This window comes from Alternaria triticimaculans (assembly GCF_023758025.1).
Source record: "Alternaria triticimaculans strain BMP 0046 chromosome Unknown scaffold_4, whole genome shotgun sequence".
NCBI classification, from domain to species: Eukaryota; Fungi; Ascomycota; class Dothideomycetes; order Pleosporales; family Pleosporaceae; genus Alternaria; species Alternaria triticimaculans.
This window is the reverse complement of record NW_026055961.1, coordinates 1,560,945-1,580,663: the sequence shown is the minus strand read 5'-3', so window position 1 is coordinate 1,580,663 and position 19,719 is coordinate 1,560,945. Positions and strand designations below refer to the sequence as shown.

The 19,719-nt window shown below is 52.7% G+C and overlaps 5 protein-coding genes across 5 annotated transcripts; 1 reads left to right on the top strand and 4 right to left on the bottom strand.

Moving 5' to 3' along the window:
- Positions 1 to 216: 216 nt before the first annotated feature.
- On the bottom strand, positions 217 to 2,150 carry J4E78_004095 (uncharacterized protein; the record flags this gene model as incomplete). The annotated part of the gene is made up of 2 exons (XM_049364727.1): positions 217 to 2,045; positions 2,093 to 2,150. 2 exons carry the CDS (start codon positions 2,148 to 2,150, stop codon positions 217 to 219), a joined length of 1,887 nt encoding a protein of 628 aa, XP_049223805.1.
- A 564-nt stretch (positions 2,151 to 2,714) lies between these two features.
- On the top strand, positions 2,715 to 7,754 carry J4E78_004094 (uncharacterized protein; the record flags this gene model as incomplete). The annotated part of the gene is made up of 3 exons (XM_049364726.1): positions 2,715 to 2,936; positions 3,087 to 5,031; positions 5,086 to 7,754. 3 exons carry the CDS (start codon positions 2,715 to 2,717, stop codon positions 7,752 to 7,754), a joined length of 4,836 nt encoding a protein of 1,611 aa, XP_049223804.1.
- Positions 7,755 to 8,040: 286 nt separating this feature from the next.
- J4E78_004093 (uncharacterized protein) lies at positions 8,041 to 9,325 on the bottom strand (the record flags this gene model as incomplete). The annotated part of the gene is made up of 2 exons (XM_049364725.1): positions 8,041 to 9,263; positions 9,322 to 9,325. The coding sequence occupies 2 exons, from the start codon at positions 9,323 to 9,325 to the stop codon at positions 8,041 to 8,043; spliced, it is 1,227 nt and encodes a 408-aa protein (XP_049223803.1).
- Positions 9,326 to 10,862: 1,537 nt separating this feature from the next.
- Positions 10,863 to 13,005, bottom strand: J4E78_004092 (uncharacterized protein; the record flags this gene model as incomplete). Its single annotated transcript, XM_049364724.1, has 4 exons — positions 10,863 to 11,074; positions 11,288 to 11,811; positions 11,880 to 12,168; positions 12,369 to 13,005. The coding sequence occupies 4 exons, from the start codon at positions 13,003 to 13,005 to the stop codon at positions 10,863 to 10,865; spliced, it is 1,662 nt and encodes a 553-aa protein (XP_049223802.1).
- Positions 13,006 to 14,040: 1,035 nt separating this feature from the next.
- Positions 14,041 to 19,413, bottom strand: J4E78_004091 (uncharacterized protein; the record flags this gene model as incomplete). The annotated part of the gene is made up of 3 exons (XM_049364723.1): positions 14,041 to 14,831; positions 14,885 to 19,239; positions 19,349 to 19,413. 3 exons carry the CDS (start codon positions 19,411 to 19,413, stop codon positions 14,041 to 14,043), a joined length of 5,211 nt encoding a protein of 1,736 aa, XP_049223801.1.
- Between the last annotated feature and the right edge of the window lie 306 nt (positions 19,414 to 19,719).

Here is a 19,719-nt window from a genome sequence, read left to right as displayed (position 1 = left end):
TATGAGACACAACAGAGCGCTCTGCATGAGAAGTAACAATACAATGTATGAATATTCAGCTGAATGCTAGAAACGATAAAGCATGTGAAGGTATCGTGCGATAAACCATAATCCAATGCTCAGGACAACACCATACTCCGATAACATATGTCTTGAACATGTTGATCACCCAGACAAAAGACGCAACACACTCCCATGCAAAACGCCAATAAAGGTTCAACCAACGATCGTAGTACCGTTCTTCCTCAGCCTCTTCCTCTCTTCGAGTCTTCTTCTTGCTTGCTCTTTGCGGTCAACAGGTAACATCTGGCTTCGGTCATGTTTTACTTGCGCAGAACCTTCTGCATGGTGTGCTGTGATTTTTGAGAGATCAAACTTGTTGTCGGTAGGAGCATGGTGAGATGCTGCATTGACTTTTGACTCGTCCGGCCTCTGTCTCTCCTCTCTCTTCGACGAAACGGAGGTTGCCTCGAGCTCTGAGACGTGTGTCGCCTTCTCCGTCGCACGTTCTCTGCGTCGTGTAGGTTCAGGCTTATGTTCGGGAACCGTGACCTTCTCGTTTGACTTGACTGTCTCTGTCGACTTTACGTTCGATACGGATTTCGATACTCGATGTTGCTTTGGTGGTGGGTTCCACTCTGGCCGTGAGTATGGCTGACCAGTAGAGACCGGTAAAGCCATCTTGTCCATTTGCGCTATCGAACTGTTGTTAATCTCCATCCAGGGATCAAGACCTGGCGATGGTACAGGCAACGGACTGGACGGTGGGATTGCGGCGGGCGACTTTGGCGCATAATTCTCATCAGTTGCGACTGGCCTGCGGATCTTCAGTGGCGATCTCTGGGGTTGCTCTTGCTGAGGCTGTGCAAGCGCCTTCTCCAGTGTAACCTCAAAGGGGCGTGCCGGTGCACGAGGCGATCGGCCTAAGATGATAGAGGCTTCACCCTCTGCTGTTCCAAGTCTAGATGGGAGCACTGGTCGGTTCAAAGTGTCAGGGATCGTGCCACGGCGGTGACGGCGGGGCTTGGGCGACGAGTTCTCCTTGGTAGACGAAGCCATGCTGTTATTGGGAGCGAATGACACTTCAGGATCCATATCTAAGCCACGCGTGGGCGATTGCAGGTTATCCTTATTCACATCTTCGTATATCTCGAATGGAGCTTTGTTCTGTTGAAGTTCAGAGGAAGGTACCGAGCCTGACGCTTCCAGGACTGTGATTCGGGCTTTCAGCGCTGCGATCTCGATACTCGAGGACATGCTCTCCGCCATCGCTTGACGTAGCCTTTCCTGGAGATCCTTGTTCTGTTGTTCCAGGTCTCGCTCCCGTTGCCTGTATCGCTTGCGTTCCTGCTCTAGCTTGGTAGATAGTTCCGTGGCTTCGCCGTCCTTCTTCATAGCGAACTTCTTTGCCAGCTGCTGCTTGGCAATGACCTTCTTCATCTCCTTCTCGCTCTTGTCCGCGTAGCTCTCGTATTGCTCCTTCCAGTATTTTCCAGACTCGGAACGCGGGGCACCCAAGTCTATTGTGATGTCGCTATCGTCTCTCGCCTTCGGTCTCTGCCCCGACTTCGGCTGTGTGGCTGTCCGCGCGTCGAGGAGGGCTTCGGTGAGGCGGGTGCGCGGTCGTTTGTCACTTTCCGGGTCAAGCTTCAGTTGTGTGCCAGGTGTCCAAGGGCTCGGGAACTTTCCGGGGCAGTCACTGGGTATGCCGGTCTTGCCAATATTGCCGCGCTTGCCTTCATTGTCTACCACGTGCGACCCGAACGACACCTGCTTCCTTCCCTTGCTTGCGGTACCTGGTGTCATGAGGATGCCGCCTGGCTGTTTCGATGGAGAGATGGGCGGTCCACTCTCTTTCGGCGCGGGGAGATTAAATGCTTTTGCGTTTGCTGCATCTATTCTCGCTTTCCTCTCGCTCTTCTTGGAGGCATCTTTCGCTTCTTCGGGTGCAGGCGTTCCAAATATGGCGTGCTTGAAAGCTTTGACGGCGAACTGATGAGCGGGAGTCTCGGGAGGTTCGATGAAGGTGGACTCGTAGTCATTTTCTAAGACTATTAGTACGTCTCTGGACGCGTAGCTCAGTGCGACAAACCAGGCTGGAGATCTTCTATCACATTCGTGATGCGCGGACCGGTAATCCACGAGAACATGGCGAAGCGTGGGTCGTCGTCGTGGGGCGAGAGGAGAGAACTAAGAAGGTTGGTGGGAGGATGGGGATCGCATGCGCTGCGTGGATATTTCCGTGCGTTTGTTTGGCGGATTGTTTACTCGCAGAAAACGAGGGCTGAAGGTAGACTGAACGCTTTCGTGCACCTCGAATAGTTCCAAATAAGTCGCAAACACCTCCAGAATAGCATGCGATAAGCTGCTAGCGCATCGTCAGGGTAGGAGAAGGTGCGGTGCTGTTTGTTGTGCCCGCTCGTCGATCTCCAGACATGAGGAAGTCGCGTCCGGCGGCTCTGCTGGCGCCTGCAGGGATGGCGCGGAAAGGAAGGGTAGCGGGGCGTCGCCAACATATCGCCCCCACCGACCGCTACTCAACGTGCGCTGGCCACGAAGTCTCTACATATCGCCGTTTGCATCACTTTTCATTCACTACGAATTTTTAAGATCGAGATGTCTGCAGTGTGAAGGGCAGCGGCTACGGCTGCTAGTCTCTCCGTCAATACCCATACTATATGACGGCCTATTCAATCAACCACCAGTAGCCCACTATGGCACCGCTAAGAACACCAAAGAACAAGAAACAAACGCACAATGCATCCACACCAGGAGACGATGACATGGGCCCAACAAGCCCGCTCGGGGAACCGCGACCTTCGCTGGTCACACACACCTCGGAAACCTACGAGAAGGCACAAGAAGATGAACGCGAAGTCTTGAAGGCTGTGTTCATGGACGACTATGAAGAATCAGAAGCCAAGGGAGCATGGAGCGTAAGTACAGAAACCTCACCGCCGGCGTCGCCGTTCAGGCTCTGCTTGGAGACCTGCGACAACGTACCCTTTAGGATGTGTTCAAGTTTTGCATCCAGATTGTGCAGAACCTGAGCATTCATCACTGGACCTCCGCTAACTAGATGGCAGAAAACTACAGATCGCGTATTGCGCGTCAAGTTGACGTCTTTCTCTAACGAAAAGATCTCCATCACGCTTTGTGCGAAGCTTACCGCTACTTACCCCAAGACCCTGCCCGAACTTTCACTGGAGGACTGTGGCAGCCTTAGGAAAAGCACGTGGGACAGGCTCTATGGCCTGCTCAAGTCTCGACCTCGTGAACTGCTAGGCGAGGTGATGATCTACGATATTGCGACGGCCATTCAAGAGATACTAGAGGACGAGATCGCTGTCCGCGAGACGGACGGTACCTACGAGAATCTGGATGCCGAGCGTGCAGTACAGGAAGCCGCTGCTGTCGAACATCTAAAGCAACAGGAAGAAGAGTTACAGAAGAAGCGTGACGAAGAGAAGGCTGAGGAGGAGCGTCTTTTGCAGCAGATGGTGGGTGACGAAATGCGCCGAAAAGATATGTTGGCAAAGCGCAAGAAGCACCGTGTATCCGCCAATACTCCGCCTTCGTACTTTCCCAGCGCCGAGAACAACAACTACATTTCATTCGACAGGACGATCGTTATCCAGCACGAAGACACGACCATCCAATGCAGTGGCGTTGAGAATCCGCTTCCTTTGCGTTCTGGCCCTTTGACCGAACAGCTGTTGGTAAAACCGGCCGGAAGCACGGCAACGCTTACATTAGTACTAAAACGTGCTCGGGTGGGCGGCGGAAACGCTGCTGCTGGCCCACAGCTGAAAAAGGCCGTCATGGAATTCGAAGACGAAATGGAAGAGATCAAGCGACTGCGACAAGGAGCCATCATGGCGGTGCTGGAGTTCAAAGTAGAGCATCTACCCGATTCCGGATGGGAAATTAGCATCCTCATGGATTACGCCGACAAAGGATCTTTAGGCGAGCGGCTTGCCGACGATGGACCCCTACCAGTCGCAAGAGTTCGTTCCTGGACCATCGAGCTTCTAGAAGCACTGGACTTCTACCACCGCAATGGTATAGTCCATAAGCGCATTCACCCTCACAACATCTTGTTCAAGAGATCGCCCGGTGGTGGAATCACAGTATTGCTAGCCGACGCCAGCTTTCAGGGCTCTCTTTATCATCTGCGAAGCTTATGTTGGGATGAACAGCCGATGAAAATTGTAAGATCGTTCTACTGGATAGCGCCCGAGCTGTCTCAGGATGCGCGTCACACCCGCAAGACGGATGTATGGGATCTCGGCGTCACGTTCCTCCAGATGCTCTTCGGCCTCGATGTGCCTGAAAAGTACAATTCGCCCAAAGAACTGTCCGATATTCTTGGCTGCTCCGAACCGTTACAAGAAGTTCTGCGCAAGTTTTTCAAGCCCGACCCCAAGAAACGATCCTCAGCCTTTGACCTCATCCCATGTGAGTTCTTGCGCGACGATGTAGACGTATACGAGCGACCCTCCACACCCGTACGTTCGAGGAACTCTTCAACTTCATTAGGTCGGTATAGGCTGCGACGAGAGTCTTCCTCTGGTGTTGTTCCGTCATACTCACGATACGCGAATGACTGGGCCGAACAAGGTCGCTTGGGCAAGGGCGGGTACGGCGAAGTCGTAAAGGCCCGCAACAAAGTCGACGGTCGTCTTTATGCTATCAAGAAAATCAAGCAGAAGTCTGCTGCAGCGTTAAGCGAGGTTCTTTCCGAAGTCATGCTGCTTTCGCGGCTCAACCACAGCTGTGTGGTACGTTATTACACCGCCTGGCCAGAGGCTGAAGCGGATGATTATTATGACTCGGCAACATCAGACGGCGACGAGTCTGACTGGGAATCGGACGTTTCTCCAGGCACAACTACGACTGATGGTGGCGCTCACGGAAGAAGCACTGGTGGTTTAGACTTCATTAGCTCCAGTGGATATCCCAAGATCGAATTTGGGTCTGACGCAGAATCAGAAGATGACGTCGGTGCAGTAATCTTTGGCTCCGACTCAGGTAAGCACACAATGACATGGAGCGTCATGTATACAACAAGCTGACTGTTGGCAGAAGATGAGGCAAGCATAGGGCCGCTCTCGCCAGTCAAGAAACGCGCCATGTCTGACTCAACACCTGCAAAGCCCTCGAGGTCAATCTTGTACATTCAAATGGAGTTTTGCGAGAAGCAGACACTCCGAGATTTGATACGTACCGGACTTTATGACGATCCAGACGAATACTGGAGATTGTTTCGGCAAATTCTCGAAGGGCTCGCTCACATTCATGGCCACGGTATCATTCATCGTGACCTTAAACCTGACAACGTCTTCATCGATATGGCCAAGGTGCCTAAGATTGGTGATTTTGGACTAGCCACCAGTGGCCAGTATCAGAGACCTGATACAAAGTCCCCCAACGGTACCCAGGATGGCGGCGACATGACGCGGAGTGTCGGTACCGCGCTTTACGTTGCTCCTGAGCTCAGCTCGACCGTTATCGGCGACTACAACAACAAGGTGGATATGTACTCCATGGGCATCATCTTCTTCGAGATGTGTTTTCCTCTAAGGACCGCCATGGAGCGCGACAAAGTCATTCGATCGTTGCGGGAGCGGAAACATGATCTTCCAGAAGAGTTTGAGACACCGGAAAAGTCGTTGCAGGGTAGCATCATCAAGTCACTCATCAGCCATCGCCCTTCAGAGAGACCTGGATGTACGGAGCTTCTGAGAAGCGGCAAGGTGCCTGCTCAGATGGAGGACGAGGCCGTCAAAGAAGCGCTCAAGGCCCTCTCGGATCGAAACTCACCACACTACGCAAAGATGATGGCTGCTCTATTCTCACAAAAGCCCGATACGCAAGCAAAAGACCATGCTTGGGATCTGAGCGCGACCACTCAGAAGATCAAGGCCAATGATGTGCTTCTACAGAATCTCGTGAGGGACAGATTGGCCATGGTCTTTCGGAGCCATGGCGCTGTAGAGATACAACGTCAAGTTCTACTACCCTGGTCCGACCATTATGCGGACACGAAAGTTGTCAAGCTTTTCGACCCCTCTGGAACCCTGGTGCAGCTACCTTACGATCTGACATTGCCGTACGCACGTAGTATTGGTAGAGGTGGAGCGTTTCTAGAGAAGACTTTTACGATTGGTCATGTCTATCGTGACGACTACACCGGAAGTGCTCCACGTAGTAACGGCGAGGCAGACTTTGATATATTGTCATACGATACGCTTGACCTTACTTTGAAGGAGGCAGAGGTTCTCAAGGTCGTCGATGAAATCATTGATGAGTTCCCTTCATTTAGATCAACGCAGATGTGCTTCCACTTGAATCACGCCGATCTGTTAGACATGATCATGGAATTCTGCAGAATCAGTGTCCCAAAGCGCGCGGCAGTCAAAGCAGTCCTTAGTAAGCTGAACATCGGAAAGAACAACTGGCAGTTGATACGCAACGAATTACGGTCCTCCGACATTGGTATTCCATCAACATCGTTAGATGATCTGGCACGCTTCGACTGGCGCGACACCCCAGAAAAGGCTTTTGCGAAGCTGCGGCGACTATTTGAAGGCACCAAGTACCTTGATCGGACTCACGTCGTCTTTGCACACCTAACCTCTGTTATCAATTACATGAAGCTGTGGGGCGTGAAGCGCAAGGTCTACATCAGTGTACTGAGTAGCTTCAATGAGAAGTTCTATTCTGGTGGCATTCTCTTCCAATGCCTGTTCGACACAAAGCAGAGGGAGGTGCTTGCTGCAGGTGGCCGGTACGATAAGCTGATCGAAGAATATCGTCCGAGAGGCTCGAGTCACGCACATCCAGCGGCTGCCTACCACGCTGTTGGTGTAAACCTGGGGTGGGACAGACTCGTAAACTCCATGAGCCGATACATCAAGAAGCCTGAGAAGTCGACGTTCTTGCGAAAGCATGCTGAAGAAGACACGCCATCAATCTCCTGGATGCCACGACGCTGCGACTGTCTAGTCGCTAGTTTTGATCCGAACGTTCTCCGTTCCACTGGCATCAAGATGGTAGCAGATCTCATCGCCCATGGCTATACCGCCGAACTCGCCGTCGATGCGCACTCCATCGAAGACATTTTACGTCACTACCGCGAAGACAGACATAGCTGGGTTATCGTGATCAAACACGGGGTCGCACCTGACAAGCCTGAGCTTAAGGTCAAGTCCATCGCAAAGAAAGAAGACACAGATTTGCGGAGCACCGATCTTCTGAACTACCTCCGCAACGAGCTCCGAGACCGCGAAGAACGCGAAGGAAGCGCAGCCCGCCTCATCAAGGCTCCGCCACCAACCTCAAGCAACACTTCCAACGCGTCAAAAGCGAACGTCGACGTCCTCATCGCCCAGCACCGATCCAAGAAGAGCAACAAATGGTCTATCGTTGAGGCCGCGCAGTCAAGGTCAGCAGATTTACTTTCCGCTTTCCAATCCGCGCCCATTGCGGCCATCGAGTCAAAAGAAGAGGTCATGAACTTGCTCAAGGAGACGCGTCTCAGCGATCCGGACTCGTGGCGTTACTTCATACAAAAGATGCCGCTTGCTGAGAGGAAATACCTGCAAGAGCTGCACGACTTACTGCTGGGTTATAGAGCGAAGTGGATAGAGAACAAGGGCGAAGGTGGCAATAATGGAGAAGGAGCTGTAGGAAAGGCTTTCGTGTACAATTTCAGGACTGGGGGGTGCTTGCTGTATGATTTGGAGAGTTGAGAGACATGACTACTAAGAAGCTCGCGTCTTTTAGTACCTATCACTCAAGACGTATCCCTATGGTATACGTAGTAGCTGAATTCAAGATCTAAACCTCGACATTGGCTCTAGCATTGAAGAAAGCTTTCATCAGCACGACGACTAACCGGTCTTCTCTATGTGCCCACGCAATGGCTGGATCGCGGCGTCGCGTTGCGTTATCGCCACATCCGCCCTTTTCGCAGCATCCTTCCACCAGACAGCCTCACGTTGCCGCTCACCCGCCACCGTCTCCCACGAGATCGCCTCAATCCTCCGTTGTTCCTCCATCCCGCCGGACTCTATGAAAATTTTTAGAGTCGTCCAAACTGCCTTCCGCCTCATCAATATCCTGAGAAGCCCTGAACAGCCTAAGGGCGTCAGCATCATGAGTGCTCGCCAACCATGTCTTGATATCAGCGCACATCTTGGAAACCGCGGCACCGTGGTTGAGGTACCTGTAGAGATGATCGGTGTTGACACCGGTCTTCTCCAAAGCCTCCGCAACACGATTCCACGACCCGGCAGCTGCCCACAGACTGACAACCTCCTTTGTGAGCTCCTGGTTATCTGCTTGCGTCGTCTCAGGCTGCGCTGCCGTATCTTCCGCTTTATCGCTGAGCTTGCCATGCGCTGCCTCTAGTCCTCCTTGGCCGCCCTTCCCACGGTCACTCTCCTCCAGGTGCTCGGACCTGTCGGCCGAATTCCCATGGTTTTGCTTCAGCTGCTCAAGCTCTGAAACAAACCCCCCGTTGCCGTCTTTACCATGGTACTTTTCCGACAGGTCGTTGTACCTGCCGGTCGAGTCCGCATGGTTTTGCTTCAGCCGCTCAAGCTCTGAAACAAGCCCTCCTCTGCCGTCTCCCCCGTCATACATCTCTTTCAGCTCGTTGAGTTTCTTCTCGAGAGCTTCGTACTTGAACACCAGCCCCCCTTTCCCATCCTCCCTTTCATGCTCGGCTTTGAGGTTCTTGAACCTTAAAGCCAACTCGTCATATCTCTGCTCCATGGTTTCCCCTGGTTGCAGTCCATACTTCTCCTTCTCTCCCTTTAGCTCTGCTGCCGGCTCATTCGACCTGCGGACTTGTGCCTCGAATTCGACAAATTCGAAAAATAGCTTGCGGAACGCCTCGGCATCGCTTGCTCCGTGTCTGTTTAGAGGATGACGTATACCTCGTGCCGCAAGGAACTCTCGCTTCCTTCGCAATAAGTCCAGCTTTGCACGCGCAGCAGCCAATTTATCCTGCATCTCGAAATCGAACGTTTTCGTCTCCATCGCACGAAACACCTGCAGTTGGACGCCTTGCACCATGGCGCGGGGTGGTGTGGTGTGCTGCTGCCGCTCATCATCACCGAATGGAGTCGTCACTTCGGGGTTGACTTCGGCCCTCATGATTGAGCTGAAGTCTTGCCGGCGTGCTCCAGGCGGCGGCATCGGCGTCGCAACTTCTCCACCATCTGCTCTCTCCCTATCTTCAACCGCACCTGCATCTGCCACCGAATACCTACATATTGTTAGCAAGAAACAGGAAGGAGCGAAGGTACTCACGCATCCCCATCATCGTCCATCGGTCTCGTCTGCCTTGTTGCTCCACGCAACCTATCCGTAAAGGCGTTCGGATTCGCCATGGTGTAGTTGAGATGGTGAGGTGTGCTGGGGAGAAGTCTATGTAGTCGCACCTGCCGTATGGAAGGCGCTACGCCCGATTCGCTCCACGACGTGACGTGACCACCAACATCACACCATGGGTCAACGGATCACACAACCAGCCGAGGGATAACCACTAATGAAGAGTAACTTCGGATCTTCACGCTTTTTGGTAGCTGTCTTGATCGGATCATAGTCTTCTGGATTAAACTCCGGAGAAAGTTGGAGGCTATAAGCCATGGCATGTGTGTACAGCCAAGCAAAGCGAGCGCCGTTTGTATAACTTCCAGGGTGCCATTGCGAAGGAGATTCGGATAGGTAATCACGGAAATCTTTTTCAGATGCGGTGCCTAGAACAAGGAAGCTTGACGGGCATCCTCGAGGTGCTTTCTACAATAAGATACGTATGGGTGCTTCAAGACTACATAAGCAAAAGGGTGCGCTTGTTGAACAGTAAGTACTTACCTGCTGTGTTGGAAGGCACGGAGCTTGACATGGCCAGCGCTAGAGTGGGGTTGTTGTAGAATGTAAGTAGAAAGCGTTCAGCGCTACAATGTCAAAACATAGCCGGTATTGAGAGCGCCATAGGGTGCACAGCGCCGTGTAAAACTGACGGGAGAAATGTTGATGTAGTGCGATAAGGCCTAACATGCAGCAGCGCTCACCGGAAAGTCATCGCAAGGCAGGGCAGGTGCGATCAATCTCATTGGCGGTATCAGTGGCAGCAGGCGTCACAGCCATGGCAAATGGCAGTCTCGCTAACACGGGGAGCTCCCGACGACCAGCGCATCAGCCCATACGCCAGTAGGTAAGCAATGCACCTATTTCTAGAATCTTCATTTCGAGGACACGCATGTGGCTTCACCGGAAGTTGTGCGCAACGCCGGCGGAAGCTTGTGTGTGAAGGACGCGGGGTCGACGCGTCGTAGCAGTGCGTATCATCGTTTTTTTGTAGCATGGCACTATATCGCGCGTCAGGAACAATTGCGCTCTGCGCTGATAGTACGCGTAGACGTACCCTTCGCACCCCCCGCTGTGTGGGCCTTACTGCTCGATACTTCCGGGTGATGACCGCGGCATCATAGTTGTAATTTCATGGGAACGCGACGAGATCGTGATTCACGAACTCTTGATCGCTATTATGTGGCATTGAAAACGCTTCTTAGATGCTATCAAAATCGACGCGTATCACGCGTCTCCAGCGATGCACGTAATGATGAGCCGCGGAGTCCGGGCGTGGTGGGTCCATTCCCAATTTCGTCTAGACCAAGTACGCAGCTCTCGCATTTCGAGGCAGGCAAGATGATGCCAGCCACCCAGCCTTCCACACATGACGCCATCTCCATCATCATCGTCGCCGCGCATCTCATACAGCGAACTTCGATCTCGCTCTCAGCCTCGCACCATAAACCCAAATCAGATACATTCCGATCTACTTCGAGTTAGCGCGCACTCGCAGACTGGCTTATCCTCTTCGAACTCACAATACCCATGACACTCAGGCCACCCAAAAGACTGATTCCCTTTCCTATTCCCAATTTGAGATACATGGGGCGAGAGAAGAGTACGGATCCGAAAGCGAAGGCAGAGCGACAGAAGTCGTTCCCTGCGAAGAGGGACGCGGCGTATTGCGGGTAAGACATGGGCACGTATGCTGAAAAAATGTTAGCGATATAAACAGTAACCACAGTAGAGGTATAGGCGATAACTTACAAAAGACAGCCTGGAAGATGATGTACACGCTAGTCGAATATATAGCGATACCGATAGTCGAAACAATCCAATGTACAGATTGACGAGCCGTCCAGCCTGCACATCTCGCCATTAGTACCCAATGTCTCAAGTCCAGTCGTGCAATCAGACTTACCAAAGATGAACAATCCAATTGGTACCCCAAAGCTCGCGAAAATCGCCGGCACGAGTCTATGCTCTTGAGGTCTCAGCCCTCTCTTGAGGATATCCGGTATGAGGTAGAACCTCAGATAGGAGAAGTAGATTGTCATAGCAGCAACGCACCCCACGATGATGACCAGAAACACAATGGTCATCTCGCCGACGCTGAATCCATATATCTCCAAGTACACCAAAGGAAAGACCTCGAAGAAGGAGTAGTAGATGCCGTACGTCAGCGCGGAGTAGACGTTGATGAAGAAGAGAGCAGGGTCTTTGACGCAGATCTCCAGAGGTTTGATGAGAGTATCTAGGAGTTCTGCGAAGAACTTGGTGCCCTTGCGATCGATCTCGGTTTGCGTATGGATATTCGGATTGCCAGTCAGTGCACGCAGACGGGCAGATCGGTAGAGAAGAATGGTGGTAGGCTGCGTTTCTGGGAGAAAGAAGAAAAAGAGAAGGAATACTGGGGCGGCCATCCAGAGGAGTTCCCATTGAGACCTAAACACATACGACTAATCAGCATCGACGAAAGAAGAAGGCTAGGTTGATGGAGCAAGAAGACATACCATCGCCAATTCTCAGCATAGACGGAGAAGCCAGATAGAAGAGGCCCTAGAGCTGGTCCAGCGAACGCGGCTGCTGTCCAGAAAGCTAGGCCGTACGGTATATGGAGCAGAGAGTACAAATCCTGCATCGTAGCTCCGCCGTTCGCTAGGCAGGGGCTTCCGAAGAAGCCGAGTAGAAAGCGAAGGAACAGGAAGCCGCCGAGATTGTCTACCAGTGCGGTAGGTAAAGTGAGGATGGTGAAAAGCGCGAAAGTCGTGATGTACGGTATGTTTCTGCCGAGTTGGGGTACTGTGACGGGCTGTCAGCAAGGCCTACGTCCGCGATAACTTCCTCACACGAGACGAGCATCCGATGAAGAAGGATAGGAGAGGATGTCACATACCCTCGCTCAAAGGCGCAAACAACAATGGCCCAATGCCATATCCTACACGCACTGTCAGCTATCCATCCCATCTAATCACCCCTCACAACGCAGGCCAACAACTTACCAAGCACATAAAGCGCCAACCCCAGACTCGCCTTAAACGCGCCCACCCCAAACTGACTCATAACCAGCAACGTACTGCTGACATAAATCGAACTACCCGCATACACGATGAACGTATACAAACAGATCAAGAACGCCGTCCATGTCTTCTTGCCCTGCGACCAGTTCTGCGGGTTCGCAGTGTCGGTTGTGGTGTACCACTCTGCTAGTATGAGGCCGTCGGCTGTCTTGACGGGGGCGATGGCGTGGCTGTTCGATTGGGTGGTGTGGAGGGCTAAGTCGGCTTCGAGGCGAGAGGGGCTGAATGGCAGGGTGTACGACGGGAGGGGTGCTGTTGAGGTTGAGTTGCGGTCGGATGCGTTCACTCCTTCTGCGGTTCTGGAGTGAGGTTTTTCGAGGTCGACTTGAGGAGACTCTGTAGCAGCTGGAGCTGGGCTGGGCTGTCTAATGGCAGTTGCGGAGTTGTCGGAGGTAGCCTGGCTCTGTGAAGCTGACGCACTGGTATCCTTTTCGATATACGCAGATGGGATTTCGAACCCAGGTAACTCTTCTGGATACTTGAAGAAGCGGTTACGCGTCGCGTAACGAACGAGCTGGCCAAAAGGCGCGTCGCGGACGATCTCCTTGATAGCCTCCATGGTTTCCAGATACGCGAACGAGATCTCGCAAAATTCGATACCGTCAAGAAGGCTGCCCAAGCTTTTCCGGTATAACACCCTTCTTATACCTAAACACCTCAGCATCCATTCTAATCACCAAAACATCCCATAAGCGGCTCTGCTCCCCTCCTCCCATCCAGCCGACGCACTGGAAAGCCATCTCCTCAGCCTCCTCCCTAACGACAAATCACCGCTACAGTCAGCAAAAGCCATTATTCACCACCGAGAAAATACTCATACACCAGATCAATATGCATGACGAAAGGCAGATAAGACGCCGGACAAGGCAAGTAAGACCCGAAAGCGGGCGGATAGACAGCCACGTGATTGGTACTGCAGCGAAAGCCACAAAGCCCAACGGCGTAATTTGCACTTTTTGCTGACCGATCAAAACTTATCGATAGAACGCAGTGGCGGGACTGGCTGATAGTAATTATTTGGCTTCTTGCTTCTGTTTACTGATCGGTGGTTGTCGTCGACGTGGTGGTGCGTTTTGTCAGATCCGCCAAGATCCGATATTCGAATGTGGCTGACATGTACATGCTGACGAGCACCGCTTACCCAAGTCACCTTATACAATGGGAAAACCGGACACCTTGGGGTCTACGTTGATCTTGGACCGCTTACTTTGTATGTTTTTATCTTGATGTAGGCTCCAGCCTGATTAGTGGTACACGTCAACTAAGCAAAAGCTGGACAGGCCTGCAGCCTACATCAACACAAAGACCTACAAAATAGGGGACCTGGTGTTGATGTAGGCTCTAGACCTGTTTAGTTTTTTTCTTGTGTGAGGTAGGTACGTCAACGTGTCCATTATAATTATATGCACACTAAGAGCAGGTAACCACCCATAGGCCCTGTCTGGTATACGCCGACAATGAAACAGAAAGGAAATAATGCCTCGCTCATGCAAAACCGTCTTGATCACATGCTTTTTGTTCTCCAACTCCGTCTAAATTTGACTCTCCCCTCTCGTCCCAAGACCCCTCGACCGTACGGCGGAGCTACGACCTTCTATCCGGCAGCTGATGTAGGTATTGACTCGTATGCAGTCTTTGCTGTAAAGGTCAAGGTTTCTAGCTCGCCACTGGTTTCACACATGGAGCGGAATGAACCGCCATCTTTCCGGACAAGATCGTAGGGATGGCCGTACTCGATGACCTCGCCCTTATCCAGAACAAGGACCTTGTCGTAGTCAATGATCGTTTGGAGACGATGCGCTATCGTGATGGTGGTGTTCTTGATCTGACGAATGGTTTCTTGGATCTTCGCATCGGTGGCGTAGTCGATGGACGCTGTGGCTTCGTCCATCAGCAGAACTTTGGGTGCTTTCAGTAGCGCTCGCGCTAAGCACAAGAGCTGTCGTTGACCTTGCGACAGGTTGGACCCGGATTCCGACACCAGCGAATTGAGGTTCTTGAATGGGTTCTTGTTGTCGGCCTCCATAGCAGCCTGTGCCGCTACATCGTCGCGGTCCGCAGTACGACCATCAGGCATGACCACGACAGTGTCTTCCTGTGTCTCGCCACGCTCCCAGTCGCGGTTCGCCAGAATGGACCCAGGATTTGTGGTAGCGGCTGAGTAGCTGCCGTTGACATCCGCTGTTACAGCGCTTGTTGTCGGAACGGGAATCTGGACGGCGCGAGGTGGGGTGGTCGCTCCAGTAGGAGTGACAGAGCCGGACGCGGGGCGTGATAGAGTAGAGATCAGGTTGACTTCGCGAAGGGCGGTGTAGATCTCTTCATCAGTGAAGATAGAGAAGGGGTCGAGATTGCTTCGGATAGTGCCTGTGAATAGTGTCGGATCTGTGTAGTGTTAGCATCTGTTCTATCCTAATTAGAGATAAAGATGTGCTTACCTTGCGGTACCATGACGACGTTCTCCCGCAGATCGTGCAGGCCGATCGTACCAACATCAATGTCGTCGATCAAGATTTTGCCCTTCTCAGCCTCCAACGCCCGGAACAAGGCAAGTGCCATTGAACTCTTGCCGGCACCCGTTCGGCCTACAACACCGACCTTCTCACCTGGAAGGATCTTGAAGGTCAAGTCCTTCAGGACAAGGTCAAAGTCAGTCCTGTATCGCGTGCTGTAGTTGATGAACTCTACGGATCCCTTGCTCGGCCAGTTGGATGGTGGACGGTTCTCTGAAATGACAGATGGAGCTTCCTGGTCGACATCGAGGTACTCCTTGACACGCTCGACCGAGTTCATATTCTGTTCATTAGCAGAGTAGAGACGAACGAACCACAAGACGTTCTCGGTAAAGGTAACAGCATAGGTAAGCGCGAGACCCGCGGCACCTGCATCAATGTGTCCAACGCTGAGCACAACGAAAGCTCCGGAAAAGAAGGCGACCATGGCACCGACGACGTCTACTCGGAACGCAAGCCACCTGTTAGCCGCCCAGAGATAGATGAACGGACGGTGTTGAGTGTTAATCTTCGCCAAGTTCTCGCGGATGAAGCGGCGTTCGTCACCGTAGGCTCTGATAGTCGTCATGCCGGATAGTGTCTCACCAAACTGTTGATACAGCGGGCTTCGATGTACGGATTCCAATCGCTTCAGGTCGCGGGACGAGTTGATGTAGAAGCGACCGATGAGGAAGTAGAGGATGGAGATGAAGAAGGCCGCTATTAGGAAACCAGGAGTAATGATCGAGATAAGAATGACGATCGTGATGATGGAAGCGAAGCAGTGGACAACACCAATGGCGACTGGCGCTACCTCTTGATCGACAGATTCAATGTCCTTGGAGAACCTGTTCATGAGCTGACCGAGTGGGGTCTGATCGAAGAAGCGGAACTTGGCATGCGTAACCTTTTGAATGAGACGTTCGTGTATGCGTTTTGAAGCAGCGAGAGACCCTCCAAAGAGGAAGCCCTCTCGTAAGAAGGTGATGAACATGAAGATGAGTCCAAGAACGGCGTAAACGCTGAGGAAGTATGCAGAGTTGACGTCCGGGTTCGGGTTACTGAAGGTAGTCTGCATGGTGTTATAGGCATATGACTGCTGCTCCGGTTGTGTAAAGAAGGGAATGTTCCAGCTGCAAGTACCACTGTTCATGCATGTTCCCATGCCACTTATTGTCGGAGCATGCGTTACCGGAGATTGGTGATGGCTGCTCGCCACAGCATAGCCCTTTTCAGCGTACGCGTTCGCCCATGTGCGGATCCAGAGGTTGGTAGATACCGAAGAGATTTGCGCAGCTACAAAAGCAATGGTAGCACCAAGCCAGTAGTACCAGGGGCCCATAGCTCGAAGATACATGGTGATGATGCTCAGCTTGACGCCCCCCTCTGCCTTCTTTTCGTCCTGACTGTTGCTGGCTGGCTTCTTCTTCTTAGCGTCCGGCTTGCCATTTGCGGTGCCATTAGCAGACCCATTGGCATGATTGGCATCGCCGTTTGCCTCTTCACCAGCATCCGAGGGCTCTTGGGAAGGAGGCTTGGACGCTCCTCTTGATGCGGGCCGTGATTTAGTAAGATCCTCGGTAAGCTTTCCTGAGTTGATGACCTCATCTGCTGTACCTTGTGCGACCACTCGGCCGTTCTCAAGTGCAACAGCAAACTCTGCGTGTGGCAAACAGAGGCTGACGTTGTGTGTGACGAGGATGCAAGTTCGGTTAGCCATGAGTCGTCCGTGAAGTGCGTAATGGAAGATCCATTTGGCAGTATGGGCGTCGACAGCGCTCAGAACATCGTCAAGAAGAACGTGACGAGCCTTGCTGTACAACGCACGGGCCAATGAAATACGCTGTTTCTGGCCTCCGGAGAGCGTGACACCCTTCTCTCCCACTATCGTCTCGTCACCAGCATCAAGAATCTCAAGATCTCGCTTCAGAGAGCAGGCTTCGATAACCTCGTCGTAGCGCTTCTGGTCGAAAGGACTTGCGAATATGATGTTGTCCTTGACCGTACCGTTGACGAGCCAAGCTTGCTGAGCGCAATAAGCTATACTGTCAGTGAGACCAGTGTCGGGGTCGGGAGTCAGGTCCTCTCGGCTTAGTCCACCAGGCAAGTAAACACTACCCTTGAGCTTTGTCATTTCACCAAGCAGGCCCATGAGCAATGAAGTCTTTCCAGAGCCAGTGGGTCCAACAACAACGTTGAGCTTGCCGACACGGAACGTCAGATTGAGGTCCATCAGCTTGAAGGCATCTGCCGAGGCCTGGTCTGCCATGTCTGTTCCGCCCCAACTGAATGTACCGTTCTCGAATCCAATAATAGCTTGGCCATCTTCGTCCTTCTTCTGGGTCACGAGTTGCGAGTACTTGTCCGTCTCAGGCTCGGACAGATATTCCTCGATACGATCAACCGAAACCTTGGATTCTTGGACGTGGGCAACCATATCTGCGAGCTGGTCCAGCGGGATCCTCAGAATTTGGAAAAGCGAGAGGGCGGTGAATGCGACAGATGGAATGAGCGCCTTATGTTCAACGTTCGTGTACACGAGGAATGACAAGAACGTGATTAAGACTGGCGAGCCCGACCATATCGTAGCTGCTACCGCCCACAGAATGTATCTCCGTCGCAGATGCTTGAGCTCAATGTACCGCTTTTCGTTGACCAGACCAATGAAGCGTTGCTCCCAAGCAAAGAACTTGATAATCCGGATGTTGGTGAGGACTTCGTTGGTCGTGTGGATGCGGGCATCGGTGGCCGCGAGAATGAGTTTCTGGATCTTGGAGAACTGTCGCGCAACATACATGTTGATTGGGAGCAAGAAAACCATCATGCCAATACCAGCAATCGAGCTGTAACCCAAGATGCGGTAGAGCAAGAAGACAGCCACGACAACTTGGACTGGGGTGTTCGCCCAGAGGAAGTGTAGATAAGCGCAGATCTCGCTGACTTTGAAAGCGTCGACAGCCATAAGGTTGATGATAGCGCCGGTGGTGACCTGGGCGTCGGATTCGGGTTTCGATGTTTCGTCTTCTTTCGAGGTTCCAGTCGCCTTCTTCTTCTTGCCAAAGGTAAAGATGCGCTTCAGTCCCTTGGGTTCTTCATCATTCTCCTGCTTCTTCTTCTCCTCACCCAAGGCCTTCTCTGTGGTAGCTGCTGCTCGTCTCTTGAGCGCTTTCGCGTAGATTTCTCCAATGATGACAGCGCGCAGACGGATGCAGATTTTTCGACCGAGCCACAGCGCTTGGCCGTCAGCAAGTGCAGATAGACTGCCAGAAACGAACAGTAAGATGACGTAGAACCACGCGGCGTTGGCAGGCGTCTGCTCGGGCTTCTCGACGTACTCCAGAATGACCTTGAGAAGGAGCGTCGGGGCGAAAGTAAGGAAACCAGAAATGGCAGCCCAGCCTGCTTGGATGAGTAGACCACGCTTGAAGTGCTTCAAAAGGTGGTAAGCTAAGCCGGATGTCTTCTTGACCTGACGATAGTTCGCGATGACAGCTGCAGCCTTGTCCTTGGAGGGCAAGTTCCAGACATCGGTAAGCTCGTATGTCTTCTTATATCCTGTCCAGACGATTGGATCGACCCAGCTGAAAGTGGCAAGCGAGAAAACACTGGCGATAGGTTCCCGGGCTGGCGCGATGTCGCCTTCATACTCTAGCTCCACCGCCTTGTTGCCTTTCCTTGAGCACAGAGAGATAAGGAATAGTAGCGAGACGAGGACGAAATCGCCAATCATCAGCTTCCGGTGTAGAGGCGATCGTGGGTGGATGATGGCCGACCGGAATAGGAGGACGCTGAAGACCCATTGGAACCCGTAAATGAAGGCAGTGTGGTACCACAGCTTGGGAAACGAGAATCTGCTGGTGCTGGAGAACAGCAATCGCAGCGAAGCCAGGGTGGCAATGTAGGCCCAGACCGCAACATTGGCAATGGCCGCAAGCTTGCCGTGCCTGCCCCAGACATTGGTCACCAGCACAGCGACGTGGAGTGCCAGCTGGGCCAGTACTGCAACTTCCTCGAGTATGACGACCGTGAGTTCTCCGCGGGGTTTGTCTACGGCCATGGTGGAGACCGTATTGACGGCATGAAGCGCGAGATCTTCGTTCCGGTCAAGGTCGTCTTCGGCATCCTCGTAGGGTTCGTCGCCATCGTAGCGAGGGCTGCGGAAGGACCAAACATTGGTGGGGTCTTCGAGGACACTGTAGGCGTGGTAGTATCGGGACGCGGTGGCGGCGAAATAGAGTTGGACCAGTAGATAAACGACGGATATTCCGCATACGATGAGAGGGAATAGTGTTTGAAGATAGCTGCGACGTGTTAGCTGAGTGGTCGTTGATGGTGGCGCATCGCCTATCGGATGGCTGCAGTGGCATCTGAGACATCGCGTCGTGGCGCAAAGCAAAAAGAAGCACCTACTCTTGCTCGAAACACCTCGAGAAGTCGTCTCTGCCCCAGAACGGGCCTCTACAGTGGGCGAACATGGTGTCTGCCGCAGTCGTACGAGACCTGTTGTGACCTGTGGTGGTGTTCAAACCTCCAGCACTCGCACTCGCTATTGACGGCTGTTGAGGCGCATTGGGACTAAAGGAAGGACCGGAGGGTGTATTCGCGCCTTCTGCTCGATTGCGCCGAAGTAAACAAACGGCGGCAGGGGACCTCCAGCGATTGTGTCCAGGATAGGGTGGTTTGTGAGGAAGGGAACTGCTTCTTCGGTTTGCGCTTCCACTTGCCGCAAGAGCTTTTCCAGATCCGCACTGACGTTCACGCGCGCGTGCCCGAACTAACAA